This window comes from Chamaea fasciata, unplaced genomic scaffold, assembly GCF_029207755.1.
Source record: "Chamaea fasciata isolate MVZ Bird 193981 ecotype frontalis unplaced genomic scaffold, bChaFas1.0.hap1 SCAF_5, whole genome shotgun sequence".
Taxonomy (NCBI): domain Eukaryota; kingdom Metazoa; phylum Chordata; class Aves; order Passeriformes; family Sylviidae; genus Chamaea; species Chamaea fasciata.
In genome coordinates, this window is record NW_027094090.1 from 2,080,364 (window position 1) to 2,104,965 (window position 24,602).

Sequence of the window (24,602 nt, forward strand, 5' to 3'; positions counted from 1 at the left end):
GTTTTAAGCTGAGATTTCCACAGAGCCAGGAAAAAAAAAAAATGAAGTAAGAAAAATTTGGTGCCTGGTCTGCAAAGTTTAGGTTCAGCAAACTGCACAGAAGTGTAAGACAGGAGCCCAAAGAACTCATCTGCTGCTGCAGGGACAGAGCAGCTCAAACAATTCCCCAGCCACGAGTGCCAGAGTTATTTACTTGCACCATACCCAAGTGTGAGCACTCAAAATTGCAGAAAGGTTCAGGGGCACAGAGTTCAGGGGCGTTCACACAACACAGCTGAGCTTGGAAACGGCATCAGAATTCATATTCTGTGAGCAAAAAAGCAAGCTGATGAATCACCCAGACTATTCAGGAGGTGGCTGGAGGCCAAGATAGCAAAACATGAAGAGATGAGATGGAAAGGTGTGAGCTCAGCAGCCCTGGAGACTTCAAAAACCTGAGAGCAACATGCCCAGACAATAAACGAACAGGGGCACTGCAAAGCTTTGTGCTTCACATCCACCTCGCAGTTTGACTTTCAAAAACTTCTGTTCTCAGTGAGATCCTACAGAAAATGCTGCCAGTGAGACACAGCTTGGAACAATGGCAGGACTGGATGGTCCTGCAGCGACACAGAGTCACTGGTATTCAGGCCTAGCTTAGAATTAGAATCATGCCAAGATGTGGGGGTTGGAGGGAACGTAAAAATCATCTTCTTCCACCCCCTGCCATGGCAGGGACCTCTCCCACTGTCCCAGGCTGCTCCAAGCCCCCTTGGACACTTCCAGGGATCCAGGGGCAGCCACAGCTGCTCTGGCAATTCCAGCCCAGGCAGGAATTCCTTGCCAAGATCCCACCCAGCCCTGCCCTGTGGCAGTGGAAAGCCATTCCCTGTGTCCTGTCCCTGCAGGCCTTGTCCCCAGTCCCTCTCCAGCTCTCCTGGAGCCCCTTTAGGCCCTGGCAGGGACTCTGAGCTCTCCCTGGAGTTTTCTTTTCTCCAGGTGAGCACCTCCAGCTCTCCCAGCCTGGCTCCAGAGCTTCCTCTGGACCTGTTCCAACAGGGCTGGTCACAGTACACCAGGTGAGGATTTGGCAGGAATTTAGTGGCAACAGCACTTCCACAACTCAATTTTCATTCCATTCAGAATGAAGACGAGACGCTGGAAAAACAGAGGGAGAAACAAGAACTTAAAAACAGGAGCTCAGAGCTTCCATCACTGGCAGTTACTGGTAACAAAACCACCAACAAAACAGCAGCAGCCAGGAGAAAAAGGAGATTTGCAGCTGAAGCAGTGTGGACCTGATATTTTCTCAGCCTGAGAATTGCTAGCTCTTCCCAAGGGAAACTTTTCAACAGTTTGCTTTTTCCCAAAACAACCTTGTGTAAACAATATTCTGTCGCTAGAGGACACGAAAAGGACACTCACACTGTCAGTGTTAGAGCGAAAAAGAAGGGGAGTCTATTCGGGATTTCGACTTACATAGTCTTTGAAGTTTGGTCAGGGATTGGAGGATGAGGTTGCCACCTTTCTGACCCCACTGGTCAAACTAAATGTCCATCAATTTGCCTTTTCCCCCAGGAAGGAATGCAAAGTTTTTAAAACATCACTTTCTGTTTACCTAAATTTGTGAGAAGTTCCAGTACAAAAATGTAAACATCAGAAGGCTGAAAAAATCAGGGTGACAATATTCCTTTCCCATAACAACAGGTGTTGTTTGCTATTTCTGTTCCTTAGCCAATGGGAGAGGTGTCAGTCCTATTGTCCAATAACGTGTCTTCTTAATGCAGCACGTTATAAAAGGGCTGAATGAATTGTAAATAAAACCTTCTAAAAGATTTCTAAAGATTTTTACTGCCTCCTGACTGGAGTCAAGCATCTTTATTTCGTGTCCTATCGCGACAGAGCAGAGCCTGTGGAGCTGCCAGATGTCACCCTGATTTTTTTCAGCCTTCTGATGTTTGTAACATAAACAAAGCGATGTTTTCGCATTCCTTTCCGGAGGAAGGAAATTTGATGGACTTTTAGTTTGACCAAGTGGGGTCAAAGAGGTGTCAACTTCGTCCTCCAATCCTCGCTCAAACTCCAAAAACTATATATTTCGAGGTTGATAATAAACCGTCCCTCTTTCTGCTCTCACACCCTGTCTTGGTTTGGATAGACAGGTATCTGGCAGGGAAGATTGGTGTCTCCCTTGGAATGTAAGCCCCGCCCTCCCCCTTTCCAAATTATTATAAATTTGCAATTAAAAGGCTGTCAGGCAAAGATTTTGGGAATAGGTAGAGCAGTTCTTTACTAGGGATATAAAAAATGCAAATGTTGTAGTACAGAAGAATAGCAAGCAAGCAAGCAAACAAGAAATCCTAGAAAAAACCTGAAAGAGTCAGAAATACAACCTGACACCCTGTTGGTCAGGGTGTTGGAAAACAGTCCAAAAGTAAACCCTCCTGGAGGGGCAGATGTGGTCCTGTTGGAAGCAGGGATGGTGCTGTGGAGCCAAGGGTCCAGTCTTCCCTTGGGAGTCCCTTGGGAACACTGGATGACTGGTGACACTTGTGGCTCCTTTTATCTAGATGGAAATGGTTTGGCTCCTCCTCCCTGGGTAGAGCATCTCACAATGGGGTGATGTAATGTGTCATGTCACTGGTGAGCTTTAAAGGCCCATTAACAAAAGGAACACTGGGATGATGTAATGTGTCCTGTCATTGGTGAGCTTTAATGGCCCATTAACAGGAGATATCCCCAAGGAGGGAGTGGGAGGCTGAGCAGAGATAACAATGCGCCACTTGGTTTTAACAACTGGCTTGTTATCAGAGAAGGCAGTTACTCCCTCCCTTCTGGAGTTACAACAGATAAAGAAAAATCTCCCCAACCAGGGTTCAACAGATGGAATAGAATTTTTTTTTTTTCCTTTTCTTTTTGGTTACAAAACCCAAGATACACCCTGACTGTGTGAACGTGGTTCTTTCGTGTCCATCTAGCGACAGTCAGAAGCACAGAAAACCCTTCAGGGCCGGCTCTCACCTGCTTGATCTTGTTCCTGGAGTTGGTGATGCGCTCGGTGATGCTCTGGTAGGTGCGGATGGCCGTGGTCAGCTCCGTGTAGTGCTGCACGATCAGCTCGTCCAGGTCGCGGTCGCACTTCTCGTAGGCCTCCTCCAACCGCCCCTTCTCATTCTCCCGGTCCTCCACGTCATCGCTGCTGGATAAAGTCCTGAGTGCATCAAGGGGTTTATTTCAGAGAGGCTGTTGTAAACCACAGCAACACAGACTCTGACTGCAGAAAGCCGAAAATGACTCCTCTGGTTTTGGGATGTATCTCCCTTTTTATATTATTCTACACAGACCAATTTGATTGGTGAAACAAAGACAAATTTCTTCAATCACATTGGTCAGACCAGAGGGACATCAAGAAGAAGTCCTTCCGAGGGAAAAGAATGTAAACGAAGTTTACGCTTACAAAAATGTGTCTCTTGTTTACAGAAAATTCCCTGGGAAAAGAATTTCAGAAAACTAGAACGTCTTAGGCACGAAAACAGGGCTACAGTGTGGGAAATGGATTTGTAGAGAATTTTTTAAGCTTGACAGGAAGTTTACATAGTATGCATCTGAGTGTGAAGGTGATGAGTTCGATCCTCACGCGGGGCACCATTAAACGTGGGGTTTCTATCTTCTTTTCTGTCAGTCAGGATTAAATGCTCGAGAAACAGTTTCTGTGTCCAGACTCAGATGTTTATTACTTGTTACCTATGTTACAGTCTCACAAGCTGTGAGTTCTAGCTAACAAAGTAGAAAATGGCTCTGTCTATATCTCTCTACACAAAGCCTTTTAAAAGCACAAACTGTCCAATAAAGAAATGACATCTAAATTATTTCTACTTTTAACCCAATAACCAACCACCCGTGGCCTGCAATGAGGATTTTTCTACCCAATTATAAGATATCACCCAGACCTGTGAAGAAGGTGGTGAAAAAGAATTTAGCCTATGCCCTAAAACCTCCATCTTGCTTTATATATATCTATTACTATATTCTAAACCCTTAAATTCTAAGTTTTCCACCCTGTGATATCACACACTTCTATTCAAACTCCACACCCATAATCTCAGTGCTGTCACTCAATTTTGGGAGCCTTTTCCAAGGCCTCAGGTCAATGAAGTGTTCTCTTGAGGGTCAGGGCCTGTCAGCACAGAAATCCTAAAATTCTCAGTGCCCAGGGTTCCAACATGCATCTGTATGCAAACTTTGAGATAAAAAATACTGACTTAGAAAGGCCATGGAATAGGACAGACATTGTTGAGAGAGAAATGGAACAAATTTCTAATGATGACCTTGCAAATAGACCAGATACTTTGGAGAAACAGATCTACAAAAGATGCATTATAGTAGGACCCACGAGGGGTAATTTTAGATGATTGGCTTTAAGGCATTTAACAGCACAGTGTGGCAAAAGCTGATAGGCCAAAAAAACGCTTATAATGGATTGTAATAAGGAAATAGTTTGGCTTCTGATTGTGATGGCGTGAATTGTAACATCTGTACTGTCTCACCCTTTACATGAGACTGAAAATGGAATAAAAGTTTTTAAAAACACCTCTCAGTTGCCCCATTTGTGGGTCAGAAAAAGGGATAATCCAACCGGCCGGTGCTCGGTAGAGATCAATGCACTGCGAGAAAATAAAAACCATCAATATTGTGGCTTATTGCTCTGCCAGTTTTTAAACCCTTCAGAGCTTTTTTTTTCCCCTTTTCAGGGGAAGTTCTCTACTGGTTATCACACTGCCAGACAGTCATTAATACAGGCACAATGGAACATCTGAAATACTTCTTGATTTATTATTTATGAAGAGCTATAAGGAAAAAATCCTAACTTCAGTCTTGGGAATCAGAGCAGCTTGTGCACTGTTGTGGTTCCTATAACTCACCTGCCAAAGGTAAGGGATGTCACAGGGACACAGAGAAATCCATTACAAATCTATCCAGGTCTTCCAACAGTCAGTTTTCAAATCTATACCAGCACAACAAAAAAAGGCCCCAAGACCTTATTTCCTCCCCTCAATTATTTTAACCACTAAATCACGTAGTAAGATTCTTTTGTATTTTTTATTGAAATCAATTAAGTTTCAGATTGCAACAAAACTGCTAAAAACTTGGTAAAGAGGAACATAGCTCAAAGCTCCATGATGTCACTCCAAATATCTGTTCAAGAATCAGTAAAATCTTCACCTTCTCCCTTTGAGAGGATAAAAATCCCAGGAAAGAGCAGCAACTTTTCCTGATATCCAACCTCAACCTCCCCTGACCCAGCCCCATGTACCTTTAAAGTACCTGCACATAAGTGAAATAAAGTCCCTCAGGACTGTCCCTGTCCAAGAGAGCAGAGATCAGAGTTTCCCCTCCTGAAGAAGCTGCAGCCCCCCACGAGTCTCCCCTCAAAGCAGCTTCTTCCAAAGCATAAAATTCACTACAGCACTTCAAGTTCCATGCTGCATGGTAGTAACAGAAACAGGAATCCTTTCTCGTGATATTACATTAATATTCTGCTCCCAAACTTCTTTAGTTGTGTCTTAATTCAGCTTTTCACAAACAAAATGATTTTTTTTAATTATATTTTAGCCAAAGCTCTTTAAAAAGGCTCTGAAAAGTAAGAATACTAGACAAGGTTGCTCAGAGCCAAGAAAATATAAATTTTAGTGAAAAGTTCCCTGCCCATAGCAGAGGAGTTTGAACCAGACCATCTTCGAGTCCCTTCCAATCCAAACCATTCCATACTCAAACAAAAATCACGTGTAAAGCTGGCAGAAAGTCGACCTCGGTTAAGAGATAAATCCATTTTCTTTGTGAAGAGCTGCTTATTTCTGCTGGAAGAATGTCCTTCAGCATGGCTACAGTGGACACAAGGAATATCCTCGTCAGGAATTGACATTTTGTTTGGGTTTGGAGCTGCACAGGATTGCCTGTCCCAGCAGTTAATGAAAACATCCATCCTCCCTGACCCGAGGCACAGATCACAGGAGAATCCTGGATGGAGACAGACAAAGGAGCAGCAGAACCAAATTGGCCCAGAGCACAGGCTGGGAAAGTTCTGTAGCTTTAATCAAACAAAATTCAATTTCACAATTCTGGATTTGCCAAAGAATCCATCTGCAGTGCCAGCAGTTGGTTACAAAAAGCTGAAGATCTCTCTCCAAAGCTAAGACTAACATCGCTCATGTCAGAGATGCCACGAGGACTCCACTGCTCCAGCAAATTGCCTTCCAACTCAGGCTTCCTAACAAATCCCAGCCATATTTTATAAGCAGGTTTGTATTGCGTTGCTCAGTCTTTTTGTCTTTGCATTTGAATTTAGCTTGTCCTGTCTACAGGAAAAATACATTTTGCTAAAAACACCTGACATCTGCCCAGCAAAGCAGAGCTGTTTGTGAGTTCCTGATCTCAGAAACCCCAAAAGTGGCAGAAGGACAAAACCAGGTCAGAAACCTTGGAGATCCCACCAGATTATTTCTACTGAGATCATACAATGACCAGCAGAGTTCTGGTTTCCTCTCACCCTTGAAAAGGCAACTAAACCAAGAGGAACAAAAGCTTCAGGCTTGGTCAACTGCCACATTCCAGGATTTCCAGCTGGTTATGCTGGAAATAAAACACCTGTATTGGGAACATCCTGGTTTTCTTAATTACCTGGTTTGGGAGAATACTGTGGGAACAATCACCACTAAAAATACCACAACACTCATATTTTGAGCAGAAAGTTTGTATTTATTGACAGTCCTTTAATCTGTTCTGGTTCAAAACATCACAGAATAATTAAGACTGGAAAAGATCTCTGAGATCATGGAGTCCAACCATTAACCCAGCACTGCCAAGGGCACCACTAAATAATGTTTCCAGGCAACAAATCCTACACCAAAAAGGATAAAAAATTCCACACAACAACAAATTTTCCCCAAAAGGTTTTTTCTTAGCCCTCCACTCACCTGAATTTACCTTCAACACCAGTAGATTATTTCCTTACATGCAGGGTCTAAGAGTTTAAATCAAAACCCAAGACCCAAATGGAAAAAAGCAACAGAGATTTTTTTTTTTCCTTACATTTTACTAAAAAACCCAGTAAGTTTTAGAAATGTAAGGTTTGATGTTTAGGACCTGGTTATTTCCAGTGATAACGAGTCTGGATTAATCACGTGGAATTTGAAACTTTGTACACCTGAATTTCCCATCTAAATCTCATGGTACAGGAGCTTTTCTTTTTCTTGCTCTGCACAAAAAAAGAGAAGAGAAAAGCAAGGAATACTTAATATTCTTGAGATCATACATGCTCCTGCTAACACTGCAGAAAAGTAAGCCAAGGGCATCTCTGCTTATTTTAGTCCTATTAAAATGTGTCGCAAGGAAAAAGAAAAGTCAACACAGTGTTTGTCAAATAGAAAGGATCCAAATTGTTTGGGAAAGGATCTTTGCAGGAAGAACTTTGAAGGGGGAAATCACAAAACAGGACAGGATTATGAAAAGATGATAAATACACATCAGCATTTCAGAACTCCCTGAAAAAATATTCCAAGCAGACGACAAACAGAAGGAAAATCAGTTTAGATCCCGAGTAGCAGATGATGAACTCGGTGGGGGGTTTCCAGGGGGGATTCCTGAGCAGTTCGCTTGGGGTTTTTTTGTTTTGTTTTTTTTTTTTTTTTCATTTTGATTTTTTCCAAATGAGAATCCTCCTTCTCCTCTGTAAGATACCTGGAATTTGTACTTGGCAGCTGGATGGCTGCAGATGCCTGTCTCATTAGCAAGAGCTCACCAAGATTACAGTAATTCCAACTGCCTGGGAGTCTGCTGAGAGACATTTTTATGCTACAGTGAAACAGAAATTCACTGAGCCAAATCTCATTGACTTCTGATTTTACACAGTTAAAAATACAGATTACACGAATGCAAAACGCTCAATTCACTGGAGTCACTCCCACAGATGGAAGACAGGAGAGAGAAAATGATCAGACACAATCCTGAAATGTTTTTATCATGGGATGTGCAGCACTTTTCTCAGGAGAAAATAAATGAACCTTGTTATTTCCCTCAGGTCACTGAATTTACACTGGAATTAGATTAATAAAAAAAGTCCTTTGGGACTATTCATTTTAGTAGAAGTTGATCTGTAGGTCACAAGCATTTTTCATCTCCTATTTCCAGCATCCAACCCAACGAGCAGAGGGAGGAGATGGAAAGACTTTTTCAGGAGTCCTGAAAAATTGTGCAAATGCCCAAAGCCTCCAACTGCTTCCTCCAACAGCTCACATCAAAGCCAGGGATAGCTCATTTCCAAAGGTAAATACAAAGGGAAAAGTATTCACATTTATGTATATTTATATACATAACTGCCAGGTCTGTCACTTCTGCATGAGGCTGCAACTCCCTAAAAAACTGAATTAATTCCATATTCTCCAAGAATCTTCCTGCCTCAGCACCTCAGGTAAAGGGACAAAGTGCCACAACTCAGAAGAAGTTTGAATTTACTCCCACCTGTCCTCTCAAATCAGCTGCACACACCACAGCCATCAAAAGCTAAAGGGTAATTCACTTTTTAGTGAAGAGAAAGGCAAGATTTTTCATTTACATATTTATAATAAATGGCCAACTAAGTACTCCCCACTTGTGGTATTAAAGCTTTTTCCCCTCCCCACAGACCTCAGAGTCTCAGAATTTGCCTCTGAGGCGCAAAATGAAATGGTTCTCTCAGTAAAATGCTCAGTTTTGAGAAGACAGGCTGGGAGAGCTGGGGAGGAGAAGGATCCAGGGAGAGATTCCAAAACATTCCAGGGCCTAGAGGGGCTCCAGGAGAGCTGCAGAGGGATGGGGACAAGGCCTGCAGGGACAGGACACAGGGAATGGCTTCCCACTGCCACAGGGCAGGGCTGGATGGGATCTTGGGAAGGAATTCCTGCCTGGGCTGGAATTGCCAGAGCAGCTGTGGCTGCCCCTGGATCCCTGGAATGTCCAAGGCCAGGTTGGACATGGGGCTTGGGATAGTGGGAGTTGTTCCTGCCCATGGAACTGGATGGGTTTTAAGGTCCCTTTCAATCCCAGCTATTCTGTGACTTGAAGTCACACCACGTCTCATTTTTATAAGGTAGAAAATTGTGGTGTGTATTTACCACAGAAATAGAGACAGAGCTTCAAAAATGCCACACATTCTGCAGGGATAAAAGACATTTTTCTCTACAAACCAATGTGACTTATCTGGTCCCAGCAACATCCAACAGCAGCACACTCCATACACTCTGTAGGAAGTTATTTCACACCACAGCCAGTGTTGGATACCTCTTTGTGCTTTGACAAATCAATGTTCTGCACAGATCTGGCCCAGAGGTGCATGTGCCCAATGAACAACAACCGCCCAGCCTCATCTGCTGGCTAAAATTACTCCCACACTGCGATGCATTAATTTGGGGAGGAAAGGAAGAAATAGGAAACTCTCCAGCATCCAAACAACACAAGAGAACAACAGGCAGGTGTTGTAAAAGGACAGAAAATAAGTTATTATTTCTTCACAAGCTGATACACTCCTGTTATTGTCGGCAGCTGAGAGAACATGATGTTTACTGAGTGTGAAAAACAAGTTCCACTCCCTTAGAAAAATTTATAAGTTCAATAAAAAAATAAAAATAGATAATTTAGGAGACAGAAGAGCAAAAGTTTCAGCTGGGGTGCGTCACCAGAAAGCACACAGTTCTCTTTCAAATACCGTGTTTTAAGGATTGCTGTGTTACATATTCAATAGATTTTAATGCACAATTCAAAACATTCTTTTTGAGTTTTTATCTGTTTCAAGTATCCCCAATCATAATATCTGGTAGATTTATTTGTGGGTGGCTCCAATCTGTCTGGTAACATGGGTCTTAGAAATCTTTCTCTTGAGGTTTTTGGTTATTTTCATTTTGAAAAAAAAACCAAACAAACAAAGTAGTTTTTATGGTGGGTTACAAGGTGATGACCTTTTCCTTATATGTTCTGGCTTGGTCAGTTTAGATGTTACAAAGAAGAAGAAAAAAAAACAACCCAGTCTTTCTACTGTTAACCTTCTGGTACAATCAAAAAAATATACATTCATTACCTTTCTAAACTCTTTTAATAAAACATAACACCGTACAATTATACATAGAGTATTCATGTTAATATTTATCAAAAGCCAACTATATAATGTGCATTTATAACACTGAACAAGTCAGCAGCAGCAGTAAACAAACACCACTGTGGCACAACAGATAACTCCAGGAGAACAGCAAAGCTACAGGGATGATCAGCTGCAGAACCACGAAACCACTCACCTCCCTCTGCAAAAATGCTGTTTCCCAGCTTCAAAAGCATCCCAGCCTCAAACCAGGATTTAACACCGTGGATCCCACCAGAGAACACACATCACACACGGGTTCATCTTTATTCTGTATGTCACTCCTGTTCCCACAAGTGTGGGCAGCTTATCTGCACCTAACTCCTACAAGAAGAGCTTTGATGGGGGTGAAATGCACACCACATTTGTCTGCTCAGTCCCCAGACCAGGAAGCTCGGCACAAACTGAGAAAAACCACAAGAAATGCTTTTCCTGGCACCACGGCAGGTCTTACAGGGCCAAAGAGCTCAGCTGGTGTTGTCAAACCACAAACCTTCCAGGGGATGGAGTATTTTGTTCACACAGATGTCCACAGCAAATGTGGGGGAAAAATGGGTTTCTAAACAAATCTGGAGTCTCCTCCACCTCTGTTTTCAGGTCTATTTCCTGTTTGATGGGGAAAGTTCAGTTTTAGCACACAGCACCCTGTGAATTTACCTCAGACTGAAGCACTGCAGCAGCAGCTCCATTTCCATGGAATGGTTTGGGTGGGAAGGGACCTTAAATTCCATCCAGTGTCACTCCTGCCATGGCAGGGACACCTTCCACTGTCCCAGGCTGCTCCAAACCCTGTCCAACCTGGCCTTGGACACTTCCAGGGATCCAGGGGCAGCCACAGCTTCTCTGGGAATTCCATCCCAGTCCCTATTCACCCTCCCAGCCAAGAATTTCTTCTTTAAACCTCATCTAAATCCAACCTCCTCTACCTTAAATCCATTCTCCTTTGTCCTATTTTCTCCTCTCATTTACTCCACAAGGGCCAACAACAAAAAATAGCTCAGGTAGAGACAAATCCAGGGATTTTCAAGCTCCAAATGCCCACAGTCCATCCCCATTTAGGTCTGGAAGGTGCTGAATGCCTTTGGAGCAGGCACAAACTCAGTGTTGTGACCCTGAATTCGCAGTGCCATCCACACCCCCCCAACTCATCTCATCCCCTGTCACTTCATTCCCTTCACAGGAGGATTTTTTCCCACCAAATCCTGCATTTTGCTGCACCCCACCTCGTTAAATTTTGCACTTTGGCAAAAATTTCAGCTACAACTTTTAAGATGATCCATTTACAGCATCAACCTCACAACTACACCTTGAACAGGAATCTGGTTTGAGATTCAGCAAGAATTTTTCTTTACACTGAGGACTCATTTTTTTCCCCACACAGTTTGTATTCTATTTTTCCCTCTGTTTTCTAGTACAGATGAACAATTCCTTTTGCCAGCCTGCTGACAGCTTCCTACCTGCCCAATAAAACACCAAGAAAATTAGATTATGTCAATTTCTTAAGAGAAAAGTGTTAACATTAATGAATAATACATGTTTCATTTCTGTAAATTTGCTTTTTCTGATGCCTCCAGCCAGGCTGGGTGGATAACTGCCTGCCTATTCTACCTGCCCTAGGGCCAGCCCTGTTAAGTGTGATTACTGCTAAGCTGTGGATGGCAAACTGAGGCTTAATTATCAATTTCTTGACTAGAAAATTTGTTTCACAGGAAGAACATTGCAGGAACAGTATGTGGGCATTATGCTTCTGCGGATTCTTTTCATGAAGCAAAACTGAAGGAACAGATAAGGCAAATACAAGTTTTAGGAAATTAATGCTCAGTTGGCACCAGATAATTTTTACAGGAAAGGAGGCTTTAAGACCCTGCTGATTTTGACCATCACTGTGGGTGTGCAGCATCTTTTTGTCCTTCTAGAAGCCTTTTTTCTTCTGCTCCCCGAAATCAGAGCAGACTTATGTAAATATTTGTGGTTAAAGGCAGAAAAGAGTATTACAGGATGCACAGGTGCAGCTTGGAAATCCAGGAATAATCCTCTTTTCCTTCTGGATCAGGTTTCTTTGAGCGTGCAATTCGCTTTTCTTCACTCAGCATTGCTCATTCAAATGAAAATACTCATTAAAGACAGCGGGAAACACCACCAAAATAAAGAGGAAAAAAAAAGCAAGCTGATCAAATTTAAATATTTCTCATCTGATCAGGAAAAAGAACATTTTTGTGAAGTGCATTTGAACTGAGTGTTGAATCAAACGAAGCTCCAATTTTCACAGGACTCCACAGTAAACTTCACACCCCCTGTTCCAAGGGCTCTGTGCTGTATCACAAACCTTGTTGAGGCTCCCAGTCCCTCACTTTAAAACCGCTTTGAAGCTCCAAACACACAGTTTGTGGTACCAGCTGCTCAGAGTGTGGCTGAAAGCTTGTCCTGCTCAAAGCTCCAGCTGCATTTCATGTGTGGCCAAGGCAGGACTCACTGATGTACTGACCTGTTCCTCCAGAAAAAAAAACCCACCAAAAATCGGTTTAACAGCAGCAGCCCTGAGCAAAATGCAGAATTTCTGGGATACACAAGATCCATTCCTCCCAAAGAAACAGGGGGAAGGTTTCACTGGTTTATGGCTTGCGTGAGAGTTGAAGGTTAATTCTTTTACTGCTGGCTCAGAAATCTGCAGATAACAAATGTGCTGGGGAGGTTCTACACAGAAGTCTTGTAAAATGCTGACTGTGTTTCACAATTTATCACATTAAGGCTGGAGACGACCCATAAATTCATCAAGTCAAACTTGCCAAGGCCACCACTGACCCACATCCCCAAGTCTCACATCCACACTTTTTTTAATCCCACCAGGGATGAGGACTCCACCACTACCCGGGACAGCCCTTCCCAGAAGGATTTTTTTCCTGTTATCAAAAATCTAAACCACATGATATATATTTACACTTTAACATGCCTGCCCACAGGCTGTGTTTGTGTTCACACTCACTTTACACATGGAAGGAAATGGGAAGGGCCCTGTTAAGTCTGGTGTCAGAAATTCTGGATTCTCTTCCCGGCTCTGCAACCACTCTTGGCTTGAGAAAGTCATAGGACCAGAATTAGTAAGGCTGGAAAAGACCTGGAAGATCATCCAGTCCAACCTTGAACTGAATGCCCACTAAACCATGTCACAAAGTGCCACTTTTGCTTTTTTTTTTTAACACCTCCAGGGATGTGGACTCCACCCCTGCCCTGGGCAGCTGTGCCAGGGCTGGACAATCCTTTCAGGGAAGAAATCTTTCCTAGAATCCAACCTAAATCTCCCCTGGCCCAGCCTGAGTCTATTCCCTCTTCTCCTGTCCCACTTCCCTGGGATTAGATCCCAAATCCCTCCCCGGCTGTCCCCTCCTGTCAGGGACTTGCGCAGAGCCACAAGGTCCCTCCTGAACCCCCTTTTCTCCTTTCCCAGCTCCCTCAGCTTTTCCAGGGGCTCCAAACCCTTCCCAGCTCCCTTCTGGACCCACTCCAGCCCTTCAATGTCCTTCTTATCAAGCCGGACCCAAAACTGCCCTCGGGATTTGAGATGGGACCTCAGCAGTGCCCAGCACAGGGGAATTCATATTATAACTGTCACATAATTATCACACATACTTGCACCAGTCCAAAATAAACAGTACAGCATTAAAACTATCAAAATCACCCCTCAGGAAAGAAAATGAAAGGGATTCTTTTGTCCTGTTATTCTCCATGTTACACCACACCAAGGACCCAAAACACAAACCGGAGTACAACAAGGTAAAGAAAAGCAAAGTACAGCCTGAGCTAAAAGACAATCGCGAACAACAAAGGATTTGTGGAGTTAAACAAAAGAAAGCAGTTGCTAGAAGCAACAAATAATAATTCAAGCAGAGCATTGTGGATGTGTAGAAAGCTCGGTCTCCTCTCTGCAGGAAACAACCGCAATGTGCCAAGGAAACTTCAGTCTTAGAAAAGGAGGAGGGAAAAAATCAAAGCAGAGTAAAAAGAAACCTCTGAGAACGCAGTTACTCTCATCAGGCCACTCTTGCTGATGGCTGTGGCCACGCAGCAATCCCAGCATTTGCTTTCTTCGGGTTTGAACCTTTGGGATGGTTCTGCAGCATTTGCGGCGCTCTGACAGCCACAGGAGAAAAACAGCAGCACCGAGCCCGAGGAATCTTTTATTTCAGAACTAAAGTGCCAGGCAGGAAGGCTGAGAGCCAGGGAACAACATCAGGGAGGAGAGGAGAGGTCAGTGAGGGAGAGGAACAAAACAAGCGAGATGAGAGGAATCACCTCCCACATGTCACTGCCCAGAGAGTTCCTCGGGCACTGTCAAGCTGAAAGAGATCCCAGGAATTGCTGCAGCGAGGGGAGCTGGAAGTGCAAGCTGTCGGGAGGATCAAGTGTTGACTTCCCAAGGGTGTGCAAGATGCATTGAAGGGCTCTGCCAGCAATAACCCACGACAAAAGCACTCATTTGTTACTGCCTTCTCCCCCTCAAAGCTGGAAACACGACATCACACACTGATCGTTTCCAGGACTGCGCCCGGCAGTGAAAATATCGAGCAGCACCTGAAATCAAAGACACATTTGGAACACATTTACTTCACTTAAGTCCCCGAGTAAATCAGGATAAAATGCTTAAGTGAGGAAACAATAAAATCTTCAGGGGTTTATTCGTATTTTCCCCTCCCGCTTCTTCCAACTTTATTTTTATGGGTGTAAAAACATCCTCTCTGGGGGAAGGAGCCTGTCCAGAGCAGTTCAGCAAAAATTCTCCCTCCTGACTGCTCTTACAGCCACCACAAAACATCACAAGCAGCTCCATTTCAAGAGATCACATCGAAAAATGTTTTATTAAAGCTCCCTGGGACGAGAACAACTCTACCCCAACCCACTGGGTCTCCACTGAGCTACAAATTTCCACAGGTTCATTAAACTAAATGGACTTATTTGAATTTTATAATTGAAAACTGTTGTCTTAAAGACAAGTCCCAGGTGGGGTGATCTACAGCTTCCAGCACTATTTAACCTCAAAGTCTATAATCTGATAATTCATGTTTTGAAAACCTCTCCAGAGGTTCATGGAAACCACTGGAAAAGTTGGGTCTTTATAAAACAAAACCAGACAGAAGGAAAAAAATAAAAAATATAACTCCAAAAGGTATTTAACGATTTAACTTGGCAGCAACACCTTGGATGTTTTCTCATTATTTTCACAGGTTAATGGATTGTGCCCGTGAAATTCTGGATTTGAGGCAATGCATTAAAGCATTCAGGGAAGAGATTTCTTCACAGAGACCGTGAGGTGATGAGAAGCAGGGAGTCAAAAATCGTGGTGTCCAAGCCAATGGGCACGAGAAATGAGGTGTTCTGAGAAGTGATTGAACAATTATAAATAATAAATTAAAAAAGAAGTGAAATCCCGAGGCCAGCACGCTCCACCCTCACCAAGGGGAACACAAAGCACTCAGCCTGCAGAGAACTCCCTCTCCCCCGTGCAAAGAAATAACTCCCTACAGGAACAGCAGCAGCACCAAGTCTGTTCACAATCCAGTTAAGCACCCAGAGCAAACAGAGCATTTTAAAACATTTTCCTCCTCTACTTACATTCCATTAATCTTTCATGCTATTTACACAGTTGGTTAGAGCATTTTCAACAGAAGCTGGTGATCTTTTTATCATTGAGGACTTGCACATGGGTACAGGAGAGATGCAGCGAAAAGGCTGAGCAGCCTCCAGCCATCTAAACAAACACCAGCAGGGAATTCTTTATTTTGCTAAATTAACCAACCTTTAATCAAATCTCCTCACACCAATGCAAATGATGCCAGGGGAGCGAGTGACTGAAACAAAGACTGGACTGCAGTGGCTTCAACAGAATTCCTCTCCTTCAGCAGCACAGGAAGAATTTCCATCCCACACAGAGGAAAAGCCCAGGGACACCAGGCAGCTGCACATTTTCCATGTGGGAACAGGGCTGGAGGCAGCAGACAGCCCCAGGAAACAGCAGTTACAGCTCCAGGCACAGGCAGAGGGACTCAGCTCCCACTCCACTGCCTCCACGCACAGGGACCAACTCTTCTATCGGCAATTAATCTTAGATCCAAGAATTAAATCAGCCATTCCAGGTATTCCCACATTCCCAGGAGAAAGTCAAAGCCCTAAGGATCAGCATTTCCAGACCTGCAAGAGCACAGGATGGACAATGCTACTCAGACCTGTCACCTGGATAATTAAAGAATATTTTGGAAGCCACTGCTCATGCTGTACCATGAATCCACCCCTGGTATCAGCCCTGCAGGAACCAGCAAGAGCCTTGGGGAATTTCATCATTCACCTGAAGGTTTCAATTGCTGAACCAAGAGCTGTTGAAAGCAACAACCTTTGAAAGAGTTAAACCCAGAATAATTTCCTAACAAAACCCAGAATTTCCACTTCCTGGTTTTGCCACAGTAGGTGTAACGCCAGCTCCGCAGTGGCTAAAGCTAAAATAAAAGTTGAAAAATAAAGCACGTTGAGCTTTTAACTTGGCACAGTCACAGCTCTTGTCCTTTTCTGTGTGGTTTTGCATTCACATGTGCTCCTTTACCCATTTTTAAATGCAACCAAGGGTCTGTATCAAGCTACACAACCCAACACTTGCCAAATACCTAAACATTTTATACAAGTGCCTGGAGATCATTTCAAGGAAATTTATAGTTTACAACCACACTCTGCCATCTACAATTTATTTTCAGGGAATTTCCGAAGTACTTCCCTCGTAGAAGAACTGCTACCTTTACAACAGTGGAAAAAACACCATTTGCAATAAAAGTGGCTTTAAGAGACCATTACAGATCAGAATAACTCGAGTTTATTCCTTGTAGCAGCTATTTCTCAAATGCAATGATGAGGGCAAGAGCTCCACATCCTCCATCACAAACTGGCATCTCAGCTCTGCTGTTTTAGACACACAGAGAAGACCAAATGCCAGGTCATTAGCAAAAATCCCATTCAGCAAGTTGACTTACAATGAAAACAGTGGCCACAAGCATGAAAGAAAAAGAATCCCCACGTGTGAAAAATAAAGTGTGTTCAAGCTGTTTTGCCTGCAGAGATCTGCTGGGTGCGTTTCCTCCCCTGAAAACTCAGCACGAAGATTTCACTGAGGTCTTCTGGAGTCACTGCTAAAGTTTGTTTTCCCCCCAATTAAAGAAGCTATTAAAGGCCAGCTTTAAAAAAAATGGCAACCTTTAACTGGGAAGAAAAACACCCAAGAATAAATAAAAAGGCAGACACATTCACCAATTAAAAATCTGACAAGATCTTGAAGGAGAAAAAACAGCAAAAAAAAGCATTTGCTAAATGCCAGGTTGCTCGTTTCAGAATACAAAAGCTGCTTCAACCAACTACCAACAAAACAAAAGGTTAAGAAAAATCAATATACAAACACGTGTTTGTCCTCTGAGTGATAAAAGAAAAGAGATTACCAAATTGTCCTCCAGCAGGTGAGCCAAATTTGCTCCCTTATCTGCACGGGTTTAAAAAAAAAAGTTCTGGGATCAGCAGGAGATTTCTCCACAAAAGCCTCTGGTCATCTGTGCCAGCATCTTGACCTTACAAAGTACTTATATTTCAGGAACTTGAGGGATCTTTCTCCTCCAGGAAGGAATGAGCAGGTTTTGGAGGTGGGTGTGCTGAGGAACGAGCACAAGTGCAGCAGCACAGGGATAAAACCCTGATATCCAATATCCACTCTGGAAGTCACAATCCCAGGAGCTGTTTTCTTGTAGCAAATAATGTTCATTTCTTCTCAGCACTCTGAGGACAAGAACAAATTGAAGAGACTCCCAATAGCTGTAAAGGCACAGGGAAATGAAGGAAAGCTCCCTGGAGCTGCAGCAAAAGCGGGAATTTAAGGGCAAAGTGGGAATTTAAACACTCATTAAGCTTCCCAGACACTCTTTACTTCCAAAAGATTTATTGTTGTGGGCAATCCCTTTATTTCTCCTTCGGGAGAAACAGGAGGGGAACTGGCCAAGGATTCAGTGTGACTACACCTTCCTAAATTTGGGGATTTTTGGGATGGATCAGTCCTGCCCCGGGACAGCTGCACATCCCTCACTCCTGACAGCGCTCATGGAATGTTCTTCCCAATGAATCCATCCTTGAGGCTGCCTTCAGTCTCTATTCTTGGCAACAACCAGAAAACCAAGGTGAAATCCATGGATCCTCCCACAGGAAACAGTTCCCAAAGAACAAATGTGCTCCCTGACACGACAGGAAAAAGTGACACTTCCCAGGGACAGAAAGGAATCACAAGTGGGACACTCCTTCCTGCTGGGTTTTCCTTCATCTCAGAGCTGCTGAAAAGCAGCACCACAGAGAGCAGGAATCACTTAAAATTCCCAACCCAGAGCCCCAGACCCCAGAAAATTCCATTTCTGACTGGATTTCAGTGCTGCTATGCAAGTTAAACTTTGTCATGGATCTCACCCCAAACACTCTCCCTGGAAGTGAGACACTTTTCTCCTGGGAAGTCCAGTCACAAAACTACAAGAATCCCTAAATCTGGGATCACAGAAAAGGGAATTATTCAGTCTCTTGTGAGTGAGAGCTGCTGAGCTCGAGTAAATAGCAGAAATTATCCCTTCATTAATAAAATAATTTCTATTTACAGAAGGCCTTTCAGCTTCACACTTCAAAGCATTTCACAGAGAATACCAACAGGTTTTACAGACCTAAACAAGGTTTGAATTTTGGAAAACATCCCTGCCTTTGCTATAACCGAGTAAAACATCAATACTTGAAGAAGCTCCTCGGGTTTTGTTCGTTTTACAGCAGAAAAATGCAGTCAAACTTTTGCCGTTTTTCATCCACTCTTCCCTTTATGGACCTTTCACACAGCAACAAGGGAGAAATAAACAGCCTAAATAAACAGGAACGGGCAAGTGTAAAACCACAAGAATTGCCAGAAGCCTCTATTATGCATAAATGTTTTGGAAATAAAGCCATCAACAAAAGGAAATTCGGTCACATTTCAAACCAGCAGCTCGCCGCTGTTAAAGATTTGTAGTATTTTCCTGAAGCTGAGTAAAACTACATTTAAGCCACCCAGGTTTAGATTTGTCTGCAGTGCTGTATTTTATGACCATGCACGACTCTAAAAAAAAAAAATTCACCTGTTGCTTGGCAAGTTCATCCTCACCTGAGCTCCTACACAAAACATAAGGGAAAAAAGTGATTTAAATTCCTTTTCACACCATTTTTTTCCTGCACTTGGCTAAGCCTAAGAAACATCAATATTATTACTACCACAACACTTTTTCCTTCCTCCGCAATCAGTTCTACCCTCAGGTTTTCATGGTCTGGCTCAACCTGACACGTCAAGCTCTGCAGAGAATCTCCATGTCCAAACCAAGTTCCTAATTAAATTCTGGAAGTTTAGTTATCAGGCTGTTCTGTTGAATAACTTTAATTTCATAAAGTCAATAACTCAGTGTTGTGTCTAAACGGTGGGCCTAAACTTGGCCAAGCTATCAGTGCCTGGAAGCCAAAGATTATGAGACAAACGTTTCTTTTTATTTGGAGAACAGAGCACCGTGAGCTCACTCTTCTGCTTTGAAATAAATTTAATAAGCCCGGATTTATTAAAATAGAGGTACAAAAGGAAGCCCTTAAAATACTCTTGGAAACGACAGGAAAAAAAGATGATTACAACAGGAAATGCTGCACAGCCAGTGCACATTTATTATTCTTCCACAGACACAGGCACCAGCTGCCTCTTTTTTTAATAGAGCCAACATCTCCCTCAAGTTTTGCAAGATTTTAAAGGCCAGAGCGATGTAAAAAACCAGGAATTTTCTCCAAAACATCATCATTCACAGAGGATATTTAAATCATAACATGTCTTACATACAGAACTAGTGCCACAACAACTTCTCCAGAGTAACAGAATGACAACAGTTTCTCTCCAAGACACTGGAGGAGGATCCAAAGTTCGGGAGCTCATTACAAGTGACAGAATCCTGCTGGTGTGACTGCAGCTGCCCACACCCAACTGTGTAAGGACATTCAAATCATGGTAGAACATTTAAAACATGTAAGAACATTTAAAACCTTCAGTGTGGGCATTCAGCTGCCAATCCACTGGTTTGAAGCAGCACAGAAAAGATTTGCAAGCAGTCAAAGAAAGGACTGGGGGAAGGAAACAGTGAGTTCACATCCAAGTCTATCACAGAACCATCCTCCAGCAGAGCCGAGTCCAGGAATGTGGGCAGACAAAAATCAACGTCTAAACATGACTGGACACAACTCTTGCTTTTCAATCCCAACAAGACAGGCTGGCTTTGTCCACTCTGGCATCCCCACACAGGATGGAGTTTACCCACTGCAATTCCTGCTCCTCCAGGTTTCCAGGCAGATGAATTGCACTCAGTGCTGCTGTGCTCGAGGGTGGGGGTCACTTATGGACTCCACAGCAATAACGTGACAATGCCTTGGCCTTCAGGAATGTCATTAAGCTGGGACTGCCTGCAGGGTTCATTCACAGCCTCAGGGAGTTTGGAAAAGATCTCCAAGACCACTGAGTCCAACCTGTGACAGATCCCCCACCAGAGCACTGAGTGTTGCACCCAGTCTTTTCTTCAAGACCTCCAGGGACGAGGATTCTACCACTGCCCCTGGGATGATGGAGTCCCTTCCTGGAGTGTTCGAAGACCCTTCTTGTGTAGGCATTCCTCCTAATATCCAACCTAAACCTCCCCTGGCCCAGCCTGAGGCCATTCCCTCTCTGCCTGGGAAGAGAGTCCGATCCCCCGGCTGTCCCCTCCTGTCAGGGACTTGTGCAGAGCCACAAGGTCCCTCCTGATCCCCCTTTTCTCCAGGTTCAGCCCCTTTCCCAGCTCCCTCAGCCTCTCCTGAGGCTCCACACCCTTCCCGGCTCCATTCCGTGGACATTCTCCAGCCCCTCCAGGTCCTTCCTGAGCTGAGAGCCCAAAACTGGACACACCACCCGAGGTGCGGCCGCATCAGTGCCCAGAACAGGGGAAAAGAACCTCCCCGACACAGACCAGGTGCCATTACCCTTCCTGCCCACCTGGGCTCGTGTTCAGCCACTGCCAAGCAGCACCCCCAGGTCCTGTTCTGCTGCACGAATTCCCAGCCCCTGTGCCCCAGCCTGGAGCAGTGCAGGGGGTTATTGTGGCCAGGACACAGGACACGGCTCTTTGCCTTGTTGAACCTCATCCCGCTGGTCTCGGCCCCTCGATCCAGCCGGTCCTGATCTCTCTGACCCCGGGATGAAGCAAAGCACTGGGAGCAGGAGGAAGTGAGCCGGGCACGGCAGAGGGACGGGGACAACCTTCAGGACAAGGTTTCCTTCAGCACTGCAGCCTCCCCAGCGCTCCAAAGCCAGCAGGAAGCCAAGCTTAGGGTCACCCAGTGCCCAGGAGGGACCCCATACCCCAGAGGCCCGGCCCGGGCAGGCCTCCCCAGCACAGCAGGGCCCGCACCCGGCCCTGGGTCACCCTCAGAGGCGCGGAGGATGCGGAGCGGGGCCGCCCCTACCTGATAACCGAGATGAGCAGCCCCGAGGGGTCCTTACTCCTGCCCACCGTGCCGCGATATCTCCCAACGGTGTCACCCGCCGCCATCTTGCGCCCCCTCAAACACGGCGCAGACACGCGTGCTGGCGCGCCGCAGCCAATCATAGGCGAGCAGGGCGGACTGTCACCCAATAGAAGGCGAGGAGGGCGGGGCACACGGCATCAAGGTGGGGTGCGGCGCCGCAGAGCCTTCTGGGAGTTGTAGTTTTTATGGCGGCGGTGACGCGAATTCCCACGCAAACCTTCGACAGGTAGTTAAAAAGAAGTAAAAGGTGAAAAAATTACCGACTTGACAAGATACACCTGCAAAGACACCTGTGCCCAAAAGCCGTCATTCACTCTGGGAGCGGCAAGAAACGGAGGTATGAGGAACCAAAGCATCCCCTTAGAGCCCTCACGGAGCAGGGCTGGTTGAACACTGAGGGATTTAAACGTTTATAGAGGTAAAAGTGGGTAAAGTGGGTTAAGTACTTAAATTAACCTGTTCGATGAATTAATAATGCTAAATACAGCGTGTCACAGCCTGAACGAGCCTGGTCACAAATACACCCACAAGAGCCGCTGATTCTCCCCTTAATTTAATGTCTTTAAGCTACAATGTTATTCCGAATAATTTCCCCCAGTTTTCCGTGGGAAGGCAGTGAGGTGACCGAAGATGAACCAGCTCAGGTGGTCCTTGAAGAGAGCTCTGAAAGCAAACCCTGGCACAGGAATTGTGGTTTTGGAGCAGATGGAGGTGAGGGAATGGAATTTGTTCACAACCTCAAAAATGCTCCGACATCCAACACTCAACGCAGGATATTCCATGATCCTACAGTGCTGTGGTTCCACGATACTGAACACCACCCTCCTCTCCACAGGATCACCTTTGATAAAAGGAAATGTGGATGTCACTCTGTCCGGGGCTGGAAATCCAAAGCTTTTTTATTTTTCACCAAACATGAAACAAACCTCCCCCAAGAGCTGCCTCACTTTCCCCATTTCTAGGTGAGGGATAAAGACACTCTTCCAGTCAGACCCTTTGAGAGTTTGTGTTAAAAAACACCATGCAAACCCCAGGATTGTTGTTGCAGGAGCAGAAATCCGTGGGAAAGGCAGGAACAACCATCGTTTGCATCACTTGGAGCTGCTGGGTGTTTTCTAAACCAGGTTCACTCCATCACGTCAAACACCCTGCTCCTCCAGAGGTGTTTTTTCTGACCAAAGCTGCGCCTTAACGATTTAAATGCATGGAAGTCGCTGAAATCCGTAGGTGAGTCAAGAGTACCCATTTATATGAGCTGTGTTTGAAATACGAGGTAATTTGAAGCATGATAATTCCTTATTTACAAGGGGAAGAATTCCACCGTAGCTGTTGTGGAAGAGCCTCTATTTATTACAACCAACAGCTGTATCCATGATCATTAGCAGAAAGGCAGAGTAAGAGCACGGGCACTTTAATTCTGAAATAAAAGACACTTTATTCCTGAATAAGCAATGTGTTTTCAGAACAGAATAATTACTCCAAAGTGAAGTGATTTTTATTTCCAGGTGGGTGTGCACTTCAGTGTGTTTCCCCTGTAGCTGTTCTGCTACATTTCCCCTGTGCAGGCGTGCTCGCAGCTCCACAGTTTCCTATTCAGCTATGCCAAAATAAAAATCTCCTTTTCCTTGATTTTCTGAGCAGGCTTGCCAATGCCTTTGCCCGAAGACGGTGACTTGAATGGCGAGAGGTTTGTGCACTGGCTGGAGGGAGCTTTTCCTCAAACCGCCGACTTGCCAATATTGTTTTTGTTAATTGGCAATTCCCATCGACTGCTGGGTACCCGCACGGCCTGGAGCCTGCGGTGGGGGTGAAATCGATGGGCCCCACCTTTTCATTCCTGACAGCTGCAATAATCACCTCATTTAGGAGAAACTTCATCAGGACAAACAACAGCAAATCTTCCCCCCAGAAGTGTGACCTGGCTGCCTTTCAATCCTGGGCTCTAATTGCTAAACCACTGCCTGCTTTCATTGACCAGCCCTTTCCCTTCGCTCCTCACCCAAGCAAAACCACAAGTGGGAATTTATGTTTTCTTTGAATGGAACGGGAGAAACCAACAGAAGCCTGATGCAGCCGGTGAACGCTGAGATCTCTCTTGATTTCTGATATATTATATGATGAGGCTGAAGGATCATGAGAACATCATTTTTCCTTACACAATTCACAAAAAAAAAAAAAAAAAAAAAGGGTCTCAATCTGAAAACTGATGGAAGGGAAAACAGGGGAAAGAATTTATTTTTTTCTTTTCCACCTTCCTTTCACGTAGTATTTCAGTACTCTGAGGTGTATCTGGTAAAGTGGGTGGTTCCTGGATTACTCAAACCAAAGAAAATGCAAACTGACAAACAAAAGGTTCATGACGATGAATGAAGCCCTGTCAGTAGAGATCAGGCTGGCTCAGTGGAGAGTCCCCCCATTCAGAAGGGACTGGGAATCACAGACGGTTTCACTCCTCCTCCTCATCCTCCCTCCAATAATAAAAAAGGAAAGGAGGGATGAGTTTGTACTGAGCTCTTCCTCATCAACTGGGCCAGTTTCCCAACGGAACACCACAGAGTGCAGAGTTCTGCCAAAGGGAATTCTGAAGAGGCAGAGCAGTTCTTTGGGAAATGTGGTTTATTCCCTTGGGAAGTGTTTTACAAACTCCACTGGCCAGAGTTCCATTCCCCAGATGACTTGTGTGACATTAAGGGATTGCTTCCCTCCTTTCCTGAGGTAATTTTCCCTGCATTCCCTTTCCACAGTTTATCTCCTGGTATTTTCTAAGTGTTTCCTGGGAATTTCTTGGGAATTCCTTAACCTAAGAGATTTAGGGCTGTGGTCTCTCAACCACAGCTTTAACATTTGA

General features: G+C 44.4%; 1 protein-coding gene and 1 long non-coding RNA gene across 5 annotated transcripts in view; one reads left to right on the forward strand and one right to left on the reverse strand.

Moving 5' to 3' along the window:
- Positions 1 to 21,792, reverse strand: part of EXOC4 (exocyst complex component 4) — a 305,007-nt gene extending 283,215 nt beyond the window's left edge. For all 3 annotated transcript variants that reach the window (XM_066182652.1, XM_066182653.1, XM_066182654.1), the window contains exons 1-2: positions 21,692 to 21,792; positions 3,001 to 3,190 (exon numbers count right to left, since the gene is read on the reverse strand). In XM_066182652.1, coding sequence (XP_066038749.1) covers positions 3,001 to 3,190; positions 21,692 to 21,777 — 276 coding nt within the window. In that variant the 5' untranslated portion in view covers positions 21,778 to 21,792. The remainder of the gene's footprint in view (positions 1 to 3,000; positions 3,191 to 21,691) is intronic.
- A 180-nt stretch (positions 21,793 to 21,972) lies between these two features.
- LOC136290092 (uncharacterized) lies at positions 21,973 to 23,253 on the forward strand. 2 transcript variants are annotated; one of them, XR_010720946.1, is made up of 4 exons: positions 21,973 to 22,091; positions 22,353 to 22,465; positions 22,590 to 22,716; positions 22,803 to 23,253. It is a non-coding gene; the product is annotated as an uncharacterized lncRNA (long non-coding RNA). The 2 variants fall into 2 exon arrangements; XR_010720947.1 differs by lacking the exon at positions 21,973 to 22,091 and adding an exon at positions 22,096 to 22,172.
- Positions 23,254 to 24,602: the final 1,349 nt, after the last annotated feature.